Source organism: Muntiacus reevesi, chromosome 4, assembly GCF_963930625.1.
Source record: "Muntiacus reevesi chromosome 4, mMunRee1.1, whole genome shotgun sequence".
Classification (NCBI taxonomy): Eukaryota; Metazoa; Chordata; class Mammalia; order Artiodactyla; family Cervidae; genus Muntiacus; species Muntiacus reevesi.
The window spans coordinates 94,438,832-94,460,018 of NC_089252.1; the positions used below are offsets into that span (position 1 = coordinate 94,438,832).

At 38.1% G+C, this 21,187-nt stretch overlaps 1 protein-coding gene across 10 annotated transcripts in view; it reads left to right on the plus strand.

The window, feature by feature from the left end:
* Positions 1-21,187, plus strand: part of MAGI1 (membrane associated guanylate kinase, WW and PDZ domain containing 1) — a 636,320-nt gene that overhangs the window by 517,118 nt on the left and 98,015 nt on the right. For all 10 annotated transcript variants that reach the window (XM_065933320.1, XM_065933322.1, XM_065933325.1 and 7 more), the window contains exons 4-6: positions 4,387-4,593; positions 12,663-12,864; positions 20,967-21,049. In XM_065933320.1, coding sequence (XP_065789392.1) covers positions 4,387-4,593; positions 12,663-12,864; positions 20,967-21,049 — 492 coding nt within the window. The remainder of the gene's footprint in view (positions 1-4,386; positions 4,594-12,662; positions 12,865-20,966; positions 21,050-21,187) is intronic.

The following is a 21,187-nucleotide window of genomic DNA, read 5'->3' on the forward strand; positions in this document are numbered from 1 at the left end:
CTTCGAGAAAGTTACATCATTTGATTGTCACAGTAATCCTGTGACGCTATTGGAGCTCATGCTGCCATTATCATATCACAGAGAAAGTATGAGATGATAGTAAGTAACTTGCTCAAGGTTATTTGGTCATTGGGAGGTTTACCTGCTTGTTCCTTTATGTCAGTAAAGTTGTGGTACTCTGTTACCATGTGACAAGTACTTCAGACACATTGTCTCATTAATCCTTCTACTAAGGTGTAAAGAGCTTCCTTTTAAAGATTAGAAACATACACTGTTAACATGAAGTATTATAGCAGGTATCAAGCCTTGTAGTGAAGTCTTTTGCAAGTGCTAAAAGCATTAAATGGACTGTCTCATTGTATCCTCATAATAGGATGAGTCCGCTCTTCACATCAGGTGGCCAAAGTATTGGAGCTTCAGCTTCAGCATCAGTCCTTCCAATGAATATTTAGTATTGATTTCCTTTAGGATTGACTGGTTTGTTCTCCTTGCAGACCAAGGAACTCATGAGTTTTCTCCAGTACCACAATTCGAAAGCATCATTTCTTTAGCACTCAGCCTTCCTTATGGTCCAACTCTCACATTCATACATGACTACTGGAAAACAAGCTTTGACTATATGGACCTTTGTCAGCAAAGTAATGTCTCTGCTTTTTAATATGTTGTCTAGGTTTGTCATAGCTTTCCTTCCAAGGAGCAAGCATCTTTTAATTTTATGGCTATAGTCACCATTCATAGTGACTTTGGAGACCAGGAAAATAAAATCTGTCACTACTTCCACTTTTACCCCTTCTTTTTGCCATGAAGTGATGGGGCCAGATGCCATGATCTTAGTTTTTTTAATGCTGAGTTTTAAGCCAGCTTTTTCACCCTCATCAAGAGGCTCTTTAGTTCCTTTTCACTTCCTACCATTATAGTGGTATCATCTGCATATCTGAGATGTTGATATTTCTCCATGCAATCTTGATTCTAACTTATGATCCATCCAGCCTGGTATTTTGCATGATGTGCTCTGTATATAAGGTAAATAAACAGGGTGACAATATGCAGCCTTGTCATATTCCTTTCCCAATTTTGGACAAATTATTCTGTGTAAGGTTCTCACTATGGCTTTCTGACTCGCATACCAGTTTCTCAGGAGACAGGTAAGGTGGTCTGGTACTCTTGTCTCTTTAAGAATTTTCCACAGTTTGTTGTGATCCACACGGTCAAAGGCTTTAGCATAGTCAGTGAAGCAGAAGTAGATGTTTTTCTGGAACTCTCTTGCTTTTTCTGTGATCCAGTGAATGTTGAGCATATGTTAATCTACACTTTGAAAGTGAAAGTGAAGTCGCTCAGTCGTGTCCGACTCTTTGCGACGCCATGGACTGTAGCCTACCGGGTTCCTCCATCCATGGGATTTTCCAGGCAAGAATACTGGAGTGGGTTGCCATTTCCTTCTCCAGGAGAGCTTCCTGACCCAGGGATTGAACCTGGGCCTCCTACATTGTAGGCAGATGCTTTACTGTAGATTAACCCAAATGAAATTGCTGATATTTGACAGTTTGTCTTCTACATCAGTGGTTGCATATGGTTCAGTCTAATAATATGTACTTTATCTGTCTCTAATCAACCTCAAACTAATTTCCAGAGACAGGAAACAACTATGAATAAGTGGGTTGTTTGGGGGAATTTGTAATTGCGTTGAGAAATCTGCTAATCATTTACTAACTTAAGAAAGACCCTGACCTTCCTTGAAAACTGAGGAAAATCCACATAAACTTGTCAAATTTAGGTAGAACTTTTCTTTTCCAGACGTTTATTTTTGTCATAAACAAAGATGTCTAAGCTTTAATTGATTTTTTAAATGACAATAGCTTCATGAATGTTATAAAATTACAATTATAAAATTATGAGTCAAGAGTCCTATCTTTTGAATCACATCCTTCACTGGAAGATTCTGATTTGTAGACATTGGCCTTACTTTAATCTCTTATATTTTGTCCTACCTCCTTTCGAAGACAGTGGGCTGCTTTTCTGGGCGCCTGATGACCTCAGCTACCGATCAGAAGTTGTTTTGTGAAGTTTACTCTGCATTCAGTTATTCTTTTGATGAATTTGTAGGAGAGAAAGTGGTCTCCCCGTCCTACTCCTCTGCCATCTTGGCTCCTCCTTCCTTCCTTTAATCTCTAACTGAAAAATGTATGCTATGTTTTGGTATAATAATGATGATTCGGTAGAATTCAGTAGAGCTTTGTCTTTATTTCTTGTTCACCGTGAAAATTACTTTTTAAATAGTCAACTGTTTTATTTACCTAAACCCCACTAAGAATCTCCAGTTAGTGAAAATAGTCAATACTGCGGCCAAGATTCAACTTCATCAAAGACATGGGACATCCTTTGGTGTAACCTGTTTAGAAATGCAGGCTAAGTCTTGGCTTATTTATGTGTTTATTTTTCCCTGCACTTGTGTTAGTCCCTAGAAAGACACATGGATGCCTTTTCTTCATGCTGGTTCTGCTCAGTCTCTGTACCTTTGTGTTAGAAAGCTGAATGAAGGTTTTGAAGAGGATGAGATACCTCCTTGTGTGAAAGAAGTGATTGAGTTGAGTGCAGGCCACCAGAATGTGCTCATTGACTTCTACGTGGTTTCCTTCAAGTTCAAACACGGTGCCCTTTATTCTGCTGCTCTTTTTTTTATCTTTTTTTTTTTCATTTATTTTTATTAGTTGGAGGCTAACTACTTTACAATATTGTAGTGGTTTTTGCCATACACTGACATGAATCAGCCATGGATTTACTTGTGTTCCCCATCCTGATCCCCCCTCCCGCCTCCCTCTCCATCCCATCCCTCTGGGTCTTCCCAGTGCACCAGCCCTGAGCACTTGTCTCATTCTGCTGCTCTTTTTAACATGCGTGTTCAGGATTTCCCTGCTGACGCATGCTGTTTACACCACTTTCAAAGAAAGTGGATGCATATGTTCATAAGTTTGATGATTCAGAAAATAGTTTAAAGAAATAATGTCATAAAGAATATTTAATTATAAAGATAAAGCTTAATGTATATAAACCCTGTAATATCTGTTCGACAATGGGATGAGATTCTTGGGAAGAAACAGTATATATCGGATTTGTTATTATTTACAAATTCTACTTTACCAAGGACAAAATTATAGACATTACATAGGATTTTTTTGTAGGGCCTAAGAAGATCAGTCTGTCTGGCCTTACTCTAAAAGATGTGAGATGCTGAGTGGATTTATGGCATGATGTTGATGCTTTTGATCATATGGTCACTGAATATTATTGATTTTACGCTGTAGTTTTCAAATTTTGCCCATTCACGAATTACCTTCAAGAGTTTGTCTATATCTTGTTATAGTGTCCATTATTTGCTTGACACTTTCTTTAAAATAACTTAATTTTTTTTAACTCGTGTTCAAAAGGAAGCTCATTGCTACCATTGTTATTATATACTCAATTTCTTATTAAATATATCTGCTTTTTTAAACTTGAAATTTAATCTTCACATTTTAAAAAGTCAATTTTATAAAGTATTGCTCTATCACTTAACTTTTTAAAGTAAACATTTTATTTAACTAGTTAGATTTCTGTACTGCACACTAAAAATATACACATTTTAAATAAAAAAAATTAGGACATAAAAGCCTATCCTGGTCCTGCCCAGAGTCACTTTGCACGTGAGAGTCAGAGCTGAGCCAAACTCTAGAGGCAAGTGGCTAAAAATGAAAATGGGCACTGACTAGACAGGTGACCCGTGAAGGGTGCCAGTCTGCCACTGCTGACCCGGAGTTTCCTGTGAGAGCTGGGCACGGGTTTGTTCCAGCCACACACGACTGTGCCAGTCAGGCCTGCCATTCAGCTAAAGAGGCGCCACGTGGTGTTCACTCTCTTTTTAAAAAAAAATATTGCTTGGATTCCCTCTTGAGGAGTTTCCTTATTAAGGGAGGGTGACCTCCACTGTGTCAACTTGTAAGGGTGCTGGCGGTAATGAATTTGTTATTTTGTGTGCCACTCACTCCAAATTGGATTTTGCATTATGCTAGTGCATATATGTGAAACGGTGACCAATTGAAATTCAAATGTAATGAGGATGAAGCTTTTCCATTCTGCACAGCCCCTTTTGTTTTCATCCCTAGTAGGTTCTTTCCCCACCACAATGCAACTTTCCTCCTGGCTTCTGAAATCACCATGTCTAACTGGATAGGACCAACATGTTTTCTTACCCATTCCAGAAATGAAATACAGGTTGCTCTGGTTTTCTAATTAAAAAAAAAAAAAAAAAAAATTTTTTTTTTTAAATGGGCTAAGAGATTTGGATTTACAGACTTGAGAAAAACAAAGTATTCTTTCTAAAACATGCAAATGTGTCTCTCCATCACCTAGGAAACTATTATGGGACACCCAAACCTCCTAGCCAGCCAGTCAGTGGGAAAGTGATCACGACGGATGCCTTGCAAAGCCTTCACTCTGGCTCCAAGCAGTCGACCCCAAAGCGAACCAAGTCCTACAATGATATGCAAAATGCTGGCATAGTCCACGCGGAGAATGAGGAAGAGGATGATGTTCCTGAAATGAACAGTAGCTTTACAGGTAAAGTCCAGATGATGCTCCCCCTCAGCGGACTTGGGGAAGGAGGGCGGAGGGAGGATTTACAAGGAGTTGTGAGGAGGTTTTTGTTCTCAGGAAGAATTTGGAAGGATCACTAAAATTCAAACTCTGGCCGCAGAGTGCTTATGGAAGAGATGGTCTTTTTATTTTTTTCCTGTGCCCAGAATTTGTTTTTTTTAATTTTTTAAAATGAAGGATCATTGCTTTACAGAATTTTGTTGTTTTCTGTCAAACATCAACATGAATCAGCCATAGGTATACATATGTCCCCTTCCTCTTAAACCTCCCTCCCATCTCCCTTATTTTTAAAATTTTCATTTTTAATTGAAGGGTATTTGCTTTACAATATGGTTTTGGTTTCTCCCATACATTAATGTGAATCAGCCATAGGTATACATGTGTCCCCTCCCTTTTGAACTTCCCTCCCACTTCCCACCCCATTCATCCCTCTAGGTGGTCAGAGCACTGGTTTGGGCTTCCTGAGTCATACGGAAAATTCCCATGGGCTATCTGTTTTACATATGTTAGTGTGTATGTTTTCATACCACTCTCTCCATTCGTCCCACCCTCCCCTTCCCGCATTGTGTCCACAAGTCTGTTCTCTATGTCTGAGGCTCCACTGCTGCCCTACAAATAGGTTCATCAGTACCATCTTTCTAGATTCCATATATATGCATTATTATGCGATAGTTGTGTTTCTCTTTCTGACTTACCTCACTCTGTATAATAGCTGATCTTTTCCCTGGTCTGTTTTTCATGCTTCTTGTCAAGAGTCTTTTAACTTCACCCAGCTATCTTAAAGGGACAGGAGGGAAGTGTTTGTAGAAGGAAATAAAAAATAATCGGCATCCTTTCTCTCCCTTCAAAACGATACCTATAAGAATCACTATTTTGTTCATTTATTGCTTGGCCTTGACACGGCTCCATAATTATGGATGATTGTTTATAAAGAGAAATAGGAGAATTTGTTTAATATCACTTGATGCTGTATGGAATGCATCCTTTTATCTTATACCTTTGTAAGTAGAGATACAGTAGAAATAAATCATGTTTTCAGTTAATTAATGCAAAGTTTACTACATCCCCTAAGAAATAAAAGATGGAAAAATAATAAATATTCTAAGATTATATTTTATATATATTTATGTTGCATAGCATATATTACTCATTGCAGTATAATTTTTAATATGCAGTCAGAGCTATCTATGCTCAAGCTTAGTAGGCTATATTTTATGAAAGGATCTTCAAAGATGAACCCTCTGCATAAAGCTATGCAGATTAGTACATGCACATTCCTAGGAGGCACTGTTCACTGAGGCCATGATATATGCTCTATAGGTTAGCACAGTGACCCAGAATGGTTCAGTAATATATTTGGCTTTGTGGGGGTTTAATATATAGAGTAACTCAAAATTTAACAGCTCCATAAGACATGAGTTACTCCAGTCTATAAGGTTGTGACTTTGAAGACCATCTTGTTTCTTCTGTTTTTCCTGTACTTATTTTCTTTGATATTTTAGAGTATTTTCCATCTTGTGCTGTTAAGTCTTAACAGTCTTTCAGAAAAACAGTTTCTATTAGTTGAGTACTTTCTACTGCCTATATGGACCTCTCTGAAGCTTTCTCATTCACTGAATTCAGAAGCCTAAAATTTTTGAAGTTAACAATTAAAAAAAAAAATGTTTTTGGTGACTTATCATTGTAACAGTTAGCCCAGCGATTCTGCAAGAAGCGCTAGAGAAAGGAGACCCAGTTTGCTACCCTAGCTTTGTTCTTGGTAGCTGTCTTGTTATGAAGTTAGTATCTGACTTCTCTAATTACTGATTAGGATTCAATCACATCAGGTTCCCTCTTCCAGCCCTAAGGATTCAAGTTCATGAAAATTTCTATTTTCTTCATTAGGCTGGTCACTGACCTATTAACAGTATCTAGGAGAAATTTACCTGTTTTACTTAGGCATTTATTGAAATCGGCTAATTTCATCTACTTCAAAATATTTTATCCATATATAGTAGTCGTCACCAAAAGGAAAGCACATTATGAAAAAAAAAAAAGGTCTTGATCTTTCAACAAGTAAGAATAGCAAATCATGATATAACCCAAAAATATAGATGTGGACATAAAAATATTAATAGACCTTGGGGATAACATGCGGTGAAACAGTTCTGCCAAGGTGACTGGATAGTCCCAAGAAGCTTGTGTACCTTTGTGTGTCCTCCTTGTCAGTACAAAGCATGAACAGAGCAGGGATAGCTGACTGTAGGTTTTGATGCTTCCTAATTTCTAACCACTATAAATCCCTGTTATAGAAGTCAAACCTCAGAAAATCTGACCTTGTAACACCCCTGTTTGAAATCCTGGTGTCAAAAAAAAAAAAATCTGGCCCCAGGTCATCATTGCTAAAGGCAGTGTGAACATTCATTTATGCACAAAGAAAGAAAACTGATGGTCACCTGATCAGATGTACAGGGAGAGAATTGATCTTGAGATAGACAAGCAATTGGGCATCTTCAGTATGCAAGGGGATACGTTGAATAAATGGCTCCTCACTTACCAGACTACAAGTATGACAGCTGACAAGCTGTCATACTCTCACTCATGTGAATTCTTTGAAATAATTGCCACTACACAGTCTGTGAGATGTGTACCAACGCTAGCCGTGTCAAAGCATCTTGCACTCTGAACCACTTGTAAGTAGCAATCCAGCAGCCGCTTTGAGCACAGAGTGGCAGTAACATAATGAGGTCTTGGCTCCTGGTTGGGCCAGTGGTGATGAAGGGTACTGGATTCAAATGTAGAAACACCATAGAGCTATTTAAAATGATATCTACCTAGGATGTTTTTTAATAATGGGCTATTGGTACGATTTCAGCTGACGTCTGCTTGGGTCTTTTGAAAGGGACACAGGATATCTAAATAACATGCCTAAATAATGTTGGCACTGTCTGCTGGCAGAGAGCAGGGTGCTTAAGGCCTGGAGGATCCTGGCAAGGTTGAGTCTTCCTTTCTGCAACCAAAGATGGAGGCAGGAGCTGAGTCACGAGTAGTGATCCCAGATTCTTACCATAGAACTTACTGTCGAACACAAAACAGAGGGAGAATCGTCTAAAAATGATGCCCAAATTATAGATTTAAAAGCGGCCCTGGAGAGAGAACACTGTATGTGCTTCATGAAAGTAGATGTAAGCTTAAACTATTGGGCAAAACACACAGTTATTTATATAAGTAAATGAAAACATTTTTTAAAAGATTTTGTTCATTGTAGAAAAACTTGGAAAATATATAACAAACCACCACAACTAAAAAGTAGTTGATGCCTCCATCAACCATATCTAAGAGACACCAAAAGTGTTATTTAATTTTCTTCCTAAGCTTGTTTTCTCAACAGCTTCCCTGTTGTTCAACATTAGGCTGCCGATGCTTCTTTTTCATTAGTAATTAATGATAAAATACTGCTTTGGAACGTCAAGAGATAACGATGTTACCAAAAGAGTTAATGTTTCCCCAGTGCTCTGTGGCAGGCATTTTGCTAAGCTCTCATGCATATTACTGGGGAGTTCTAACTGCTTGTCTAGTATTACTCAACCAGTGAGGGTCAAAGCTGTCATTTCAACCCGAAAACCCTGACTCCAGAATCTATATGGCTTTGTGTTTTAAGTCAAGTTTACTAGCCCTTTGCAGCATCAAAGGTTTTGACTGGTTATGTACACAGTGAGTGTACACATAAATCTAAATGCATGTGTAATTTAAAATAAGCTCCAAAATGTGTGTTTGACATGAGCTTATGTTCTCAAAGTCACCTTCAAAATCTCCCAAGAGTGTGTGTGTCTGTGTGTGATGTAAATACTGGGAAGTGTCTGCAAATGAAAATGTTTTTTTGTGTTTGTTTATGGTTTATGAATCATTTTCAAATGTATCTTATAAACCTTTTGGAAATTTTGAGAAATAAGCAGTCTAACTATTATCTTCCCCATTTTGCAGACAGGAACCCTGAGAAATAGTGTTATCAGTCCCACTAGGCAGTTGGAGCTTGTGGCTTCTTATCTACTTGCCAGTCTCAGTATTCCAGTAATCCATTCTACCTGTCCTCTTTGGATGCATTGGCAATCTTTAGTAATAATTTAGTAATCTAATCTTTAGAGCATGATAGCAGTGCTCTTAAATGTTCGGTAAATTAAATGAAAGAGTTTTTGAAGTCAGAGCATGTGTCAAGGTCAAAGCTGTGATTAGGACTATGAATTTTTAAAATCTGCTCCTCTCTCTCATTTTTGGACTTCTCATTTTCTTTCAGAGAATGAGAATGTTTAAGGTTCTATTGAAAAAAGAAACAGAAAACTAAATTATCAAGTCGTATGTGTTTAATATCTATGGGTTTTTTTCCCCCCAAAAATTAACTAGATGGAAGGAATCCTTGGGTAACATTCACACATGTCAAATTGTCATGATGTTCATTTTAATTATCTTACAGTTTTGTCAATTATACCTCAATAAAGCTGAGAAATTAATATCTGTAACTTTTTGTAAGTCAGTTATATGTAAATAAAGTGGTTTTAAAACAGGAAGACACTGAGAAACTATAAAATAAATATTTGGATAATTTAAAATAAGTCTCAAAAAAAAAAAAAAGGTCTCATTGCTAGAGGAATTTCTTTTTTCTCTAGGAAGTTACAATTTACATATATGTATTTCCAGTGAGCTAATGTTCCCTTCATGTAGTCCAGATTTTGGAATGCTGGCAGGACTCTTTCTTCCTCTCCCTCCTCTCTTTTCTTCCCAGCATAAATTGTGTACATTAGGTATTAAATCACATTGTTTCTCTTTTCACATGTAGTGACCTACCTATGGCTACCATCCCTTTCCTGTTACATCTAGTTTCTATTAAAATGGGTTAATTAAAATTTTTCAGTCAAATTAGTGGATGTCTACTATTGTCACAGCATTTCTCTAACTCTTAAATGTTATGTTAAGAGATGACCACTGACTTTGGCCCTGGGTATTTCCTTTAGCCAGTCCTGATCCTGAGCTCTCTTGAGCACTCTGAGCGCCAGGCACTTTGACAGGTGCTTCGCATGCATTGAAAACGTTCCATTCTTGTAGTGCATGTGTTATGCCCATTTTACAGATGAGGAAACAGGTACCCAGAAAGGTAGTCTCTTTCAAAGACACACAGCTGGAAACAGGCACACTGTGATTTGATCTGTGGCTTGATGTCTAATCCATCCTTTTCTGCCCATTTGTAATGAATCTGCAGCCCATGGGCCAGCTCTGACCAGCAAGCAAAGATTAATAATAACGACTTTAATGAGGAAGATGAGGTTTATCATTTACTAAAATCTGTACTGAGTGCTTTACGTAAGCTAATCCTCCCTACAACCTTATAAGGTAGGGACTGTTACTATTCCAACTGTAGAGATAAGGAAACTCAAGCACATAAAGGTTGAGTAAACCCAGCAAACGTAAAGCCAAGGTTCAGACTCAAGCAGACTGGCCTCACGGTCAGTGCTTATAGTCACTACCTTTCTTTTTTTTTTTTGCTTGTGCCAGACACACTGCTTTATTTTTTTAAGGAATTATGATTGGTAAATTGGTAATTTTTACAACAAAATATAAATGTCCACCTTTTCTTAAAGAGTCAGAGATCTGGAAACCCTGAGTCCACTTTTTTCAGGATGCTAGTTGCCTGGCACTGAGTTCTCTGCTTCCTTCAGCCAGGATGCAGTGTTCTGGATATCCATCATTTGTACCAGGTGGCTGCGTCATACTCTGACATGTTGCCAGCTGACAGAACCCATCCGAGAAACTAAAGGTTCCAGTGATTTTTTTTTTTTTTTAAGTACTTTTTGTATCTCAGTCTTCGAAATGTAATGCTTGTACTTGAATCTCCATCACCTGAGTGCTCTCAAAGTATATATTTTGACTCTAATTCCAAATCTATTCCCTGAAGTAGGGAGCGATGCCTGGAGGAGGGAATGGCATCCAATTGCAGTATTCTTGCCTGAAGAATCCTGTAAACAGAGGAGCCTGGTGGGCTACAGTCCATGGGGTCACAAAGAGTCAGACATGACTGAGAGACTTTGCACACATGCATGCTTTTAATTCTTGCCAACTTTTGAATTTTTGTTATTAATTACCAATTTCAGGGACTTTCCTGGTGGCTCAGCTGTCAAGTACCTGCCTACAATGCAGGAGACAGAGGAGACACAGGTTCAGTCCCTGGGTGGACTGAAGATCCACTGGGTGGGGAAGATCCCCTGGAGGAGGGCATGGCAACCCACTCCAGTATTCTTGCATGGAGAATCTCATGGACAGAAGAGCCTGGTGGGCTACAGTCCTAGGGTTGCAAAGAGTCGATCAAGACTGAATCAAGTGAGCGCACATGCTCACACCAGTTTCAAACGGTTTCTTCCATGGTGGCCTAATTTCCTCTTCTTTCCTTCTAACTTAAAATTTTACTAATCTCCAATCATGGGTGCAAATTGTAAAAGCGATTCAGATTGGTTTAAGCAGGAAAGGGAATTGAGGGAATCAAGCAGTTCGAGAAGCCAGGAGTACATGTAATCCTCTGAGAGGCTTCATCAGGGGTATTGGGTGACTTTCCCATATTTCATCTGTACTTTCCTCCGTGTGGGTTTAGTTCTCAGATAAGCCTTGCCAAGGTTCTCAAGATGGCCATCAGCACCATCAGCATTCTCATCTCACAACATGAGAATCTACCAACTTATTAATTTTAGCATCAAGAGGCTACCTCTTGCCTAATAGTTCCTCAAGCACTTGCAAGCTGAACAGTCCGTAGTTTGCCATGGATCATGTGCCTGATCCAACGATAAAGGCATGAGTGAAATGGGTGTGACTTGAGCCCACTGCATGAGCTTGGAGTGGGCATCAGTCAGTCTCCACCTGGACCACATGAACCTCCGATGAAGGAGATGATTTCCAAATGGAGATCCAAGTGGTTGGTACCAGAAGAGGGTATAGATGCAGGGCAGTGAAAGACCCCAGGCTTCTTTCTCGGAAGCAGTGGATTTTTGGTGGAGGTAATCATTTAATAGGCTTGACATGTCCTCCATCCAACTTTTGGATTGCCTTTATTCTCATGTGTGTCATTGAGAAAGATTCTCATCAGAGAAAGATTTGAAAGCAACCTTTTATTATTCCTCAGTTGGCTATGAGTAAATCAGAAATGTCTGTAGGAGAATTATTGTGGGAGACAGAAAATGACTACATCCCCTGATTAATGTTTTAAAGTCCCATAGAGATTGACATTTAATATCATCAGCCTCTATAAAAATTCAACCAGAATGTCAGCAATGCTGTTTGTGGAAACTCTGATGACATCCCCTCTGGATATTTCTAGTTAATAAGAAGGCAAGGAGATTCAGAAACTTAGAGTCTTCAAGACCCAAGTCAAATCAGTCCACCCACAGGATACTCTTTGCGGGTAACTGTCTTGGTTTTCACAGGAACATTCTACTCACTTTTCCAAAAGAGGCTAGACTGACTCATTGGTGGAGCTGTTTCTGTATTCTAAACCTTTGTAGACTTTTTAGTTTGATTTGTCAGTCTTTGCTATTTGCCACCATCTACCAAAAATATTTTAGATAAATTTTTACAAATGGATGATAATGTCACTATCTCTGTGTTTTCAGCATGGACTTTTTCCTTGCCCCAGAAGTCGTTTTGAGTCATGAAGCCAAATGATAGCTAAATAATGAGAGTTCAGCTCAGTCTGTGACTTGATGGCCTTCTTAAAGTTAGAGGGACTTGAGGGTTTGAGTCATGAATATGTTTCTTCTTTGACATTTCCAGGATTGTGAGTAATGCATTATTTGAGCATATTTTCTCCTTTTCTTCTTTTTCAATAAAATAAATTTGGTTCATCACGTCAGTTTTCTTTTAAAAGAACTTTCATCTAAGTAAGACAGAATATAGTTGATGTCGTGCAATTAGGAAAGGATTTTAAGAACGTAAATGTGCACAGTAGTGATCACCCTGGTTTGGAGTATGATTGATGAATTTTTTTTTCTCTCTCTCTCTCTCTGGTGAATAAATAGCCGATTCTGGTGACCAAGAAGAGCACAGTCTCCAAGAAGCAACGCTCCCACCTGTGAATAGTAACATCATCGCTGCTCCCATCACGGACCCTTCTCAGAAGTTCCCTCAATACCTACCTCTTTCTGCAGAGGATAATTTAGGTCCTCTACCTGAAAACTGGGAGATGGCCTATACCGAAAATGGAGAAGTCTATTTTATAGAGTAAAGTACCATTATTTCTACTTGAATCTCTCCCCTTTTCCCCCCTATTTCCCTTCTCTTTCTCTAGCAGCTACAGATGTAAATTAACTCTAAAAGGATTGATCACATGCTGTTGGTCTTCTCTCCTACAATTTAACAAGCCTTGTACAAAAAAAGCAATTAGCATAACATCCTAACCATTGAATCTGAAGAGCTGGAAGAAGCATAAGGATAATTATTTCCCTAAAGAGTTAAACAACGAAATTACGGTGCATATATAAATTATGATATTATATATTAATATGAAGAATATATCTAGCTGCTTAGAATAGGTAAATCCTTTGCTTTTTTTTTTTCTTAATTGGGTTACAGTTTCCTTTTGAGTGTCAAAGAGTTCTTCACATATTTTTGATTCAGTTCATTAATTACATTTGTAATTTGCAAACATTTTGTCCAAATTTGATTTTTCATTGTCTTAACTGCATCGTTTAAAGAACCAGAAGTTCTTAATTTTTATGAACTCCAATCACTTTCTTTTTTCCTTTGTGAATTGTGTTTTTATTATGGAACCTAAGAAACCTTTGCCTGACTTGAAGTCAAAATTCAGTCATTTTCTGCTATATTTGTTTTAGAAGTTTTATAGCTTACATTTTACATTTTGGTATATGATCTATTTTTAGTTATTTTTTTTACATGGTGCAAGGCAAATAGGTTAAAGTTTGAGAATATGAAGATGTGAAAAGTCTTTTAAAATTAAAAACTTAAATATTATATAGTTAAACATTTAGCAACCTATACTGGGAAGGAAAAAAATGTATAAAACTGAAACCGTTCTAGAAAATCTAAGCTAATGTAATTTCTTAACCATGACAGTCAATTTTTTAAATTCTTTGGCTCTCCTTTTGAGATTTCCTATTATCATTCACCATAGTATTATGAACCTGTAAAAAATAAAAACATAAAGACCAATTAAACTATGAAATAATTCAAAACATAGATAAATCTGTTCTACTCAAATGGATTAATGTTGCAGGTCTGCTGTTCAGGGAACAGTAACAGACTTTTCTGAACAGCATGAAGTATCTTATTTTGTAAAATACATGGATATACACACTTATGTGCTGTGCTATGTGTATATTTGTTTTCTATGAATATGTAGATATAATTCTATGTGAAGAAAAATTCCAGGAATATCTATTATCACTTGAGTTTGAGTTAAGTAAGGAATTTAAGAAATTTATTTTCTTAACTACATTATACCTTTCTGTGGGGTCTGAATACATATTACTACTTAGAAAGATATTCCAGCATACATTTTGTAATCAGAAAAATCAGCAAGGGTAAGAAAGTACAATTTTCCTAAAGATTTGGGAGTATGGGGGAAGGCTTGGGTGTCAAAACATCTTCTCTCAGAACTAACCTAGGAAGTCAGAGATGAGTGAGCTATTGCTCCTGGGTTATTTTCCAGCCTGAAGGAGATGACAGTCCACATTTTTGTCTTCATGTTAACGACAAATGCTTGTTGAAGACAGGGGTGGACGATGAAATCTTTCCCTTGGAGTTAGGAAAGTACACTGGTTAAGAACTCTCCAAAGCTCCTTATCTGTGTGACCTCATGAACTTGAGTTTGCCTCTCCACATCTCAGTTTTCCCTATCTGTAGAAGGACATGAGTGTTATTGATCATGCCTACCTTGTCAGATTTTCGTGAGAGTTAGATGAGATAAGGGATGTAAAACTTTGACTCGTGCCAATTAGTGACTATTATTGTTACTGTTACCATGTTTATTTTCATCATGTGGTTATTACAGAGGAGCTTAAATGTTATGAAAATGGATGTCAGCTTTAAGCTTAGAATTTTGTACTTAGCTTTTGTGATAAGTTGTCCTCAAAATTATGTCTGTTAGTAAGGAATAATTGTATGTAGCAAAGGAAAATAATAACAGAGGAATTCCTAAAACAGAGTAATATATGAAACTCAAACTTTTGGAAAAGAATGTGTTAATAGTTTGCTCAAGACTGACTTGATAAATTTGAAAAAAAAATTGGTTATTTTGAGGGTCAGTGAGGATTGTGGTTAGTAAAAATAGTTAATGAAGACCCAAGGCTTTGAGTGCTTTAGAGGAGAGTATGGTGATTTGCTTACTTTTTATAACCTAGTTTAGCTTTTAATGAGTGCTAGGCCAATCTTTGGTCTATTGTTTAATAGAAAATTTATGCAGAAGTATAGCTTATTATGACAACTCTGTGATTTGGTCTGCAGCTGCCAGATTCCATACACATTAAATTACTAGATGCGCACGATTTAGACTTCCCTCATGGCTCAGTGATATAGACTCCACCTGCCAGTGCAGGATACGTAGGTTCGATCCCTGGGTTGGGAAAATCCCCTGTTGAAGGAACTAGCAACCCACTCTAGTATTCTTGCCTGGGGAATTCCATGGACAGAGGAGCCTGCCAGGCTACAATCCATGGGGTCACTAAAGAGTTAGACACAACTGAGCAACTAAACAATAACAGTATATCCTGTTTGATAAGTTTTCCAGTATCCTGCATTCTGAAAAACTTCATCTTAGACTGTCTTACATTGAATAGCAAGTTAAATTTCTATAGACTCAGATCTACCTTGTTTTACTTATATACATGTAAGTCTATGTTAGCTTTACATTTTATGGGAAATCTAAGAAATACTGGAACATTAAAAATTAAGCATAAACTTGCAAACCCTGAAGATTGTATAGCAAATGAACATAAGAAGACTTGAAAAGGAAATAAAAATAATGCAGATTGGCTAGGGAACTTGGGATCACAGAAATGACAGGTCGTAAATTCCCTGAATTTTCTTTTTACCTCATATATCCCAAATTTAGAGCTGTAGAAGCCAGTAATCCAGAAACACCAATAAATCGACACCAAAAAGCAAAACCCTCATGAAAGGAAATAAAAGATATGTAGACTGATTGTCTAACTGGAAAATCACCAGAAATATACATGAAGTTCTAGAATAAATGAGTTCAGCAAGATAGAAGCTAATCATACAAATATCAGTTATATATCTATATACTAACAATGAGCAAGCAGATAACAAAATTCAAAATGAAATATAATTTACATTTACTTTTTTAAAAAATCACTTAGGTATAAACCTAATGAAATATGTACAGGATTTGTATTCTGTAAACTACAAAATGCTGATGAAAGAAATAAATGAAAGTTTAAGTAAATTGAGAGACCTACTCTATTCATGGATCAAAAGACTCAGAATTGGTATAGTAAAGATGTCAGTTCTCCCCAAATGTGTGTACAGGTTTAATATAAATCTTGTCAAAATCTCAGTGAAGCTTTTTGTTAGTATTGACAAGTTTATTGTAAAATTTATTAGCAAAAGGCAAAGGAACTAGACTAGTTAAAACAGTTTTGAAAAGGAGAATAAAGTCACAGTAATCAGTCTACCCGATATCAGGCTTATTATAAATTTTCAGTCATAAAGGTTGAATGCTACTGATGAAGAAATAGACCCATAGATCAAAGGAACCCACATGCAGACCCACAAATGTGTCCAACTGATTTTCAGTAGAGAATGCAAAAGCAGTTCAATGCATGGAAGGTAACCTTTTCAATAAGATGGTACTTTAAGCAGGTCTATAGCCAAAGGCAAATAAATTAACCTGAAACTAAACCTCTTGCCTTATTAAAAAAAAAACAAAACTCAAATCATCATAAAGTATAAAATGTAAAGTAATAGAATTTTTAGGGGGAAAAAAAGTAGAAATTCTTTGAGACCTAGTAGTAGGCAAGGGGTTCTCTCAGACTTGACATCAAAAGCATAATCCTAAAAGGAATAATTGGTCAACTCAGGTTTATCAAAATGAAAAAATTTCACTTTGCAAAGACTTGTAAGTAAATGAAAGGACACACTATACACAGGGAAAAAGTTTTTATAAAGCTTGTGTCTCAAAATGGACTGGTATCTAGAATATGTAAAAGTGAAGTTGCTCAGTTGTGTCCGATTCTTTGTGACCCCATGGATTGTAGCCGACTAGGCTTCTCCATCCATGGGATTTTCCAGGCAAGAGTACTGGAGTAGGTTGCCATTTCCTTCTCCAGGGGATCTTCCCGACCCAGGGATCGAACCTGGGTATCACACATTGTAGGCAGATGCTTTTACCATCTGAGCTACTCTCAAAACTCAACAGTAAAAAGAAAAAAAAATCCAATTAGAGAATGAACTAAAAAACACTAAATGTTGGTAAAGATGCCAAGAAGCTATATCACTAACACGTTGCTGGTGGGTATGTAAAATTCTGTGGTATTCCAAAAAGCAGTTTGGCATTTTTTTAAACTAAACATTTCAATTACCATAGAACCCAGCCATTGCACATTTGTCCAGAGGAGAGAATACTTTGTTGTGGTTGTTTAGTCACTAAGTTGTGTCTGACTCTTTTGCAACCCCATAAACTGTAGCCTGCCAGGCTCTTCTGTCCATGGGATTTTCCAGGCACAAATACTGGAGTAGGTTGGCATTTCCTTCTCCAGGGGATCTTTCCAAACTAGAGATCACACCCATGTCTCCTACATTGACAGGCAGATTCTTTACCACTGGGGCATCTAGGAAACCCAAGTGAACACTTATATTCACATAAAAGCTTGTGCATAAATGTTTATAGTAGTCAGTTCAATCACTCAGTTGTGTCTGACTCTTTGCAACCCCATGAACTGCATGCAACACACCAGGATTCCCTGTCCATCACCAACTCCTGGTGCTTGCTCAAACTCCTATCCATCGAGTCGGTGATGCCGTCCAACCATCTTATCCTCTGTCGTCCCTTTTCCTCCTGCCTTCAGTCTTTCCCAGCAACAGGGTCTTTTCCAGTGAGTCAGTTCTTCACATCAGGTGGCCAAAGTATTGGAGCTTCAGTATCAGTCCTTTCAATGAATACTCAGCACTGATTTCCTTTAGAATTGACTGGTTTGATCTCCTTGCAGTTCAAGGAACTCTTTAAGAGTCTTCTCCAACACCACAGTTCAAAAGCATCAATTCTTTGGTGCTCACGTTTCTTTATGGTCCAACTCACACATCCATACATGATTACTGGAAAAACGAGCTTTGACTAGACGAACCTTTGTCGGTAAAGTAATGTCTCTGCTTTTTAATATACTGTCTAGATTGGTCATAGCTTTTCTTTCAAGGAGCAAGTGTCTTTTAATTTCATGGCTGCAGTCACCCTCTTCTGTGATTTTGGAGCCCAAGAAAATAAAGTCTCTCACTGTTTCCATTCTTTCTGCATCTATTTGCCATGAAGTGATGGGACCGGATGCCATGATCTTTTTTGCATGTTGAGGTTTAAGCCAGCTTTTTCACTCTCCTGTTTCACTTTCATCTAGAGGCTCTTTAGTTTCTCATTGCTTTCTGCCATAAGGGTGGTATCATTTGCATGTCTGAGGTTATTGATATTTCTCCCAGCAATCTTGATTCCAGCTTGTGCTTCATCCAGCCTGGCATTTTGCATAATGTTCTATGCATATAAATTAAATAAGCAGGGTGACAGTATATAGTGTTGACTTACTCCTTTCCCAATTTGGAACCAGTCTATTGTTCCATGTCCAATTCTAACTGTTGCTTCTTGTCCTGCATACAGATTTCTCAGGAGGAAGGTTAGGTGGTCTGGTATTCCCATCTCTTTAACAATTTTCTGCAGTTTCTTGTGATCCCCACAGTCAAAGGCTTTAACATAGTCAGTGAAGCAGAAGTAGATGTTTTTCTGGAATTCTCTCGCTTTTTCTATGATCCAGTGGATGTCGTTCCCTTCTCCAGGGGATCTTCCTAACCAGGGGTCAAACCCAGGTCTCCCATATTGCAGGCAGATTCTTTATCAGCTGAGCCACCAGGGAAGCCTGTTTATAATAGGTTTTCTTCTAAATAACCCAAAGCTAAAAGCCACCCAGGTGTCCTTCAGTGGTTAAACTGTAGTACATTCATACCATGAAATACTATTGACAATAACAACAGTTACTGATGTATGCAACAATCTTGAGGAGAGTTATGCTGAATAAAAAATGCAAATCCCCAAAGATTACATACCATATGATTTCGTTTATGTAACATTTTTGGTATGACAAAAGTATGGAAATGGAGAACAGATTATCGGTTGCCAGGGTTTAACAGCGGGGTTTTTTTGTAGGTAAGGATTGGAAGGGAACCAAGTGTGGCTATAACATGAGGGATCCTGTGATGGTGGAAGTGTTCCATATATTGACTGTTTGGCTGTCAGTATCCCAGTTGTGACTTTGTACTATAGTTCTGCAAGATGTTACCTTTGGTGGTATCTTGGTAGGGTGAATGCAGGATCTCTCTTTGTTCATTCTTAACAACTGCATGTGAATCTACAATTATCTTGAGATGCAAGTGTTTTTTTAAAATATCACACCTAATCTTCCCTCCCGTCATTCTCCATTTTTGCTCTCTTATTGTGTAAGAATAGCACAGACCATGGTTTCTAGTGTGGGACTCCTTGGATTTGATTCTGTGTGTCAGCAGGGTGTCCTTTTCAGGTTTCTTCACATCTCTGTCCTCAGTTTTCTCATTTGGAAAATAGGGAGTAATCATTTTAATACTAATGATACTCCTCTCATAGGGTTCTTGGTAAGGATTAAGTAAATTGTAATTTATGTGTAAATGACAAAGCAGGTTAAGATAGTTTTAATTGGGCTTTTGGTTATTCTATAGGTCCTGCTTCATGATAAAGATAACAACTTCCTGATGGTCCCCCAGCTCCCTGTCTCTTCCCCCTCAGCTTTCTTTGCTGATTGGACCCCATCTCACAAGAGCTCTGTCTCTGCACAGTCCTTCCTGCAGGCATCTCAGCCAGGCCCTGGGTTATACCCTGTTTCTCTGGGCCAGTTATTTCTCTTCCTTCATCTCCAGGTCCAAACTGTTCTGAACACTAGTCTTGTATATTCTTCACATACTCTTCCCAAATATACCCTCCAGTTTCTTCTCCACTCCCCACCTTCCACCCCCCAACTACACTGGTGCTTAAAACCTTCAGAAAGTTCTCTTTGTTCTAAGGATAAAACCCCCAAATTCTTAGTGAAAGTGAAAGTCACTCAGTCGTGTCCGACTCTTTGCGAGCCCATGGACTATACAGTCCATGGAATTCTCCAGGCCAGAATACTGGAGTGGGTAGCCTTTCCCTTCTCCAGGGGATCTTCCCAACCCAGGGATCGAACCCAGGTCTCCCACATTGCAGGCGAATTCTTTACCAGCTGAGCCACAAGGGAAGCCTAAGAATACTGGGGTGGGTAGCCATCCCTTCTCCAGGGGATCTTCCTGACCCAGGAATCAAACCGCAGTCTCCTGCACTACAGGCAGATTCTTTACCAACTGAGCTACATGCCTGCAAAAGCATGCATGACTGGCAAAATTAGGATAGGTTAGACAGGCTAGTTCTACATAGACAAGGAAGTATTGTTGGTTGTGATACTTATAGCAATATTACCTTTCATTTGTTTTATTTTATTTTAACACATTTTAGACAATGTTTGTAGGCTTTTGCATATTCTGTTTTTCACCTAAGCCTTAAGTTTTTCCCATCAATTAATAAGATTTGAATCTAGAATTAAAAACTGTGACAATTTTTTCAAAATATTTATTAGAACAACTTAAACTTAAGACTTTACTACCTACAATTGCGGGATATTTTTTGTGTGTGTGTTTCATTTTTGGTTTGCAGCTTGAACTATTTGACTTGTAGCTCTTTGATCCTCTTACTTAGTTTGCATAAAATGAACTGGTTGCTCAAGCAGAATTTTGTCCCAGGTCTGCTTCAGGTCAATCAACCCTGTCATTTGCCTCTCATGATCGAAGGGCAACAGTTGTCTATTGAAACACTTCATCTCTGGTTGGGCTCGACCCTCCTGAAGGAAGTAGGATTTCATGTCCAGCCACTTCGAGCCGCTCTTTATTACAGGGCTCTCTTTTGCCCTCAGTTGACTGTTAGACAGTATCTTTGCTTTAGTGAAGAGTAAATATTCAAGACTGTTTAAATCTTTTGTCATTGAGTTTTTACATTCCCCCCCGCCACCACCACCCTTTCAAACATATTTCTTATTTCTGAATTTCAGCCACAACACAAAAACAACATCTTGGTTAGACCCTCGGTGCCTGAACAAGCAGCAGAAGCCTCTGGAAGAGTGTGAAGATGATGGTAAGGGGCTAAGAAAGTCTGAACTTAACTGGGCTTGTTCACACATGGAAATTTTATTTTATTTTTTATTCTTTTGCTGTACTGTGTGGCATGTGGGATCTTAGTTCACCAACCAGATTGAACCTATGCCCCTTGCAG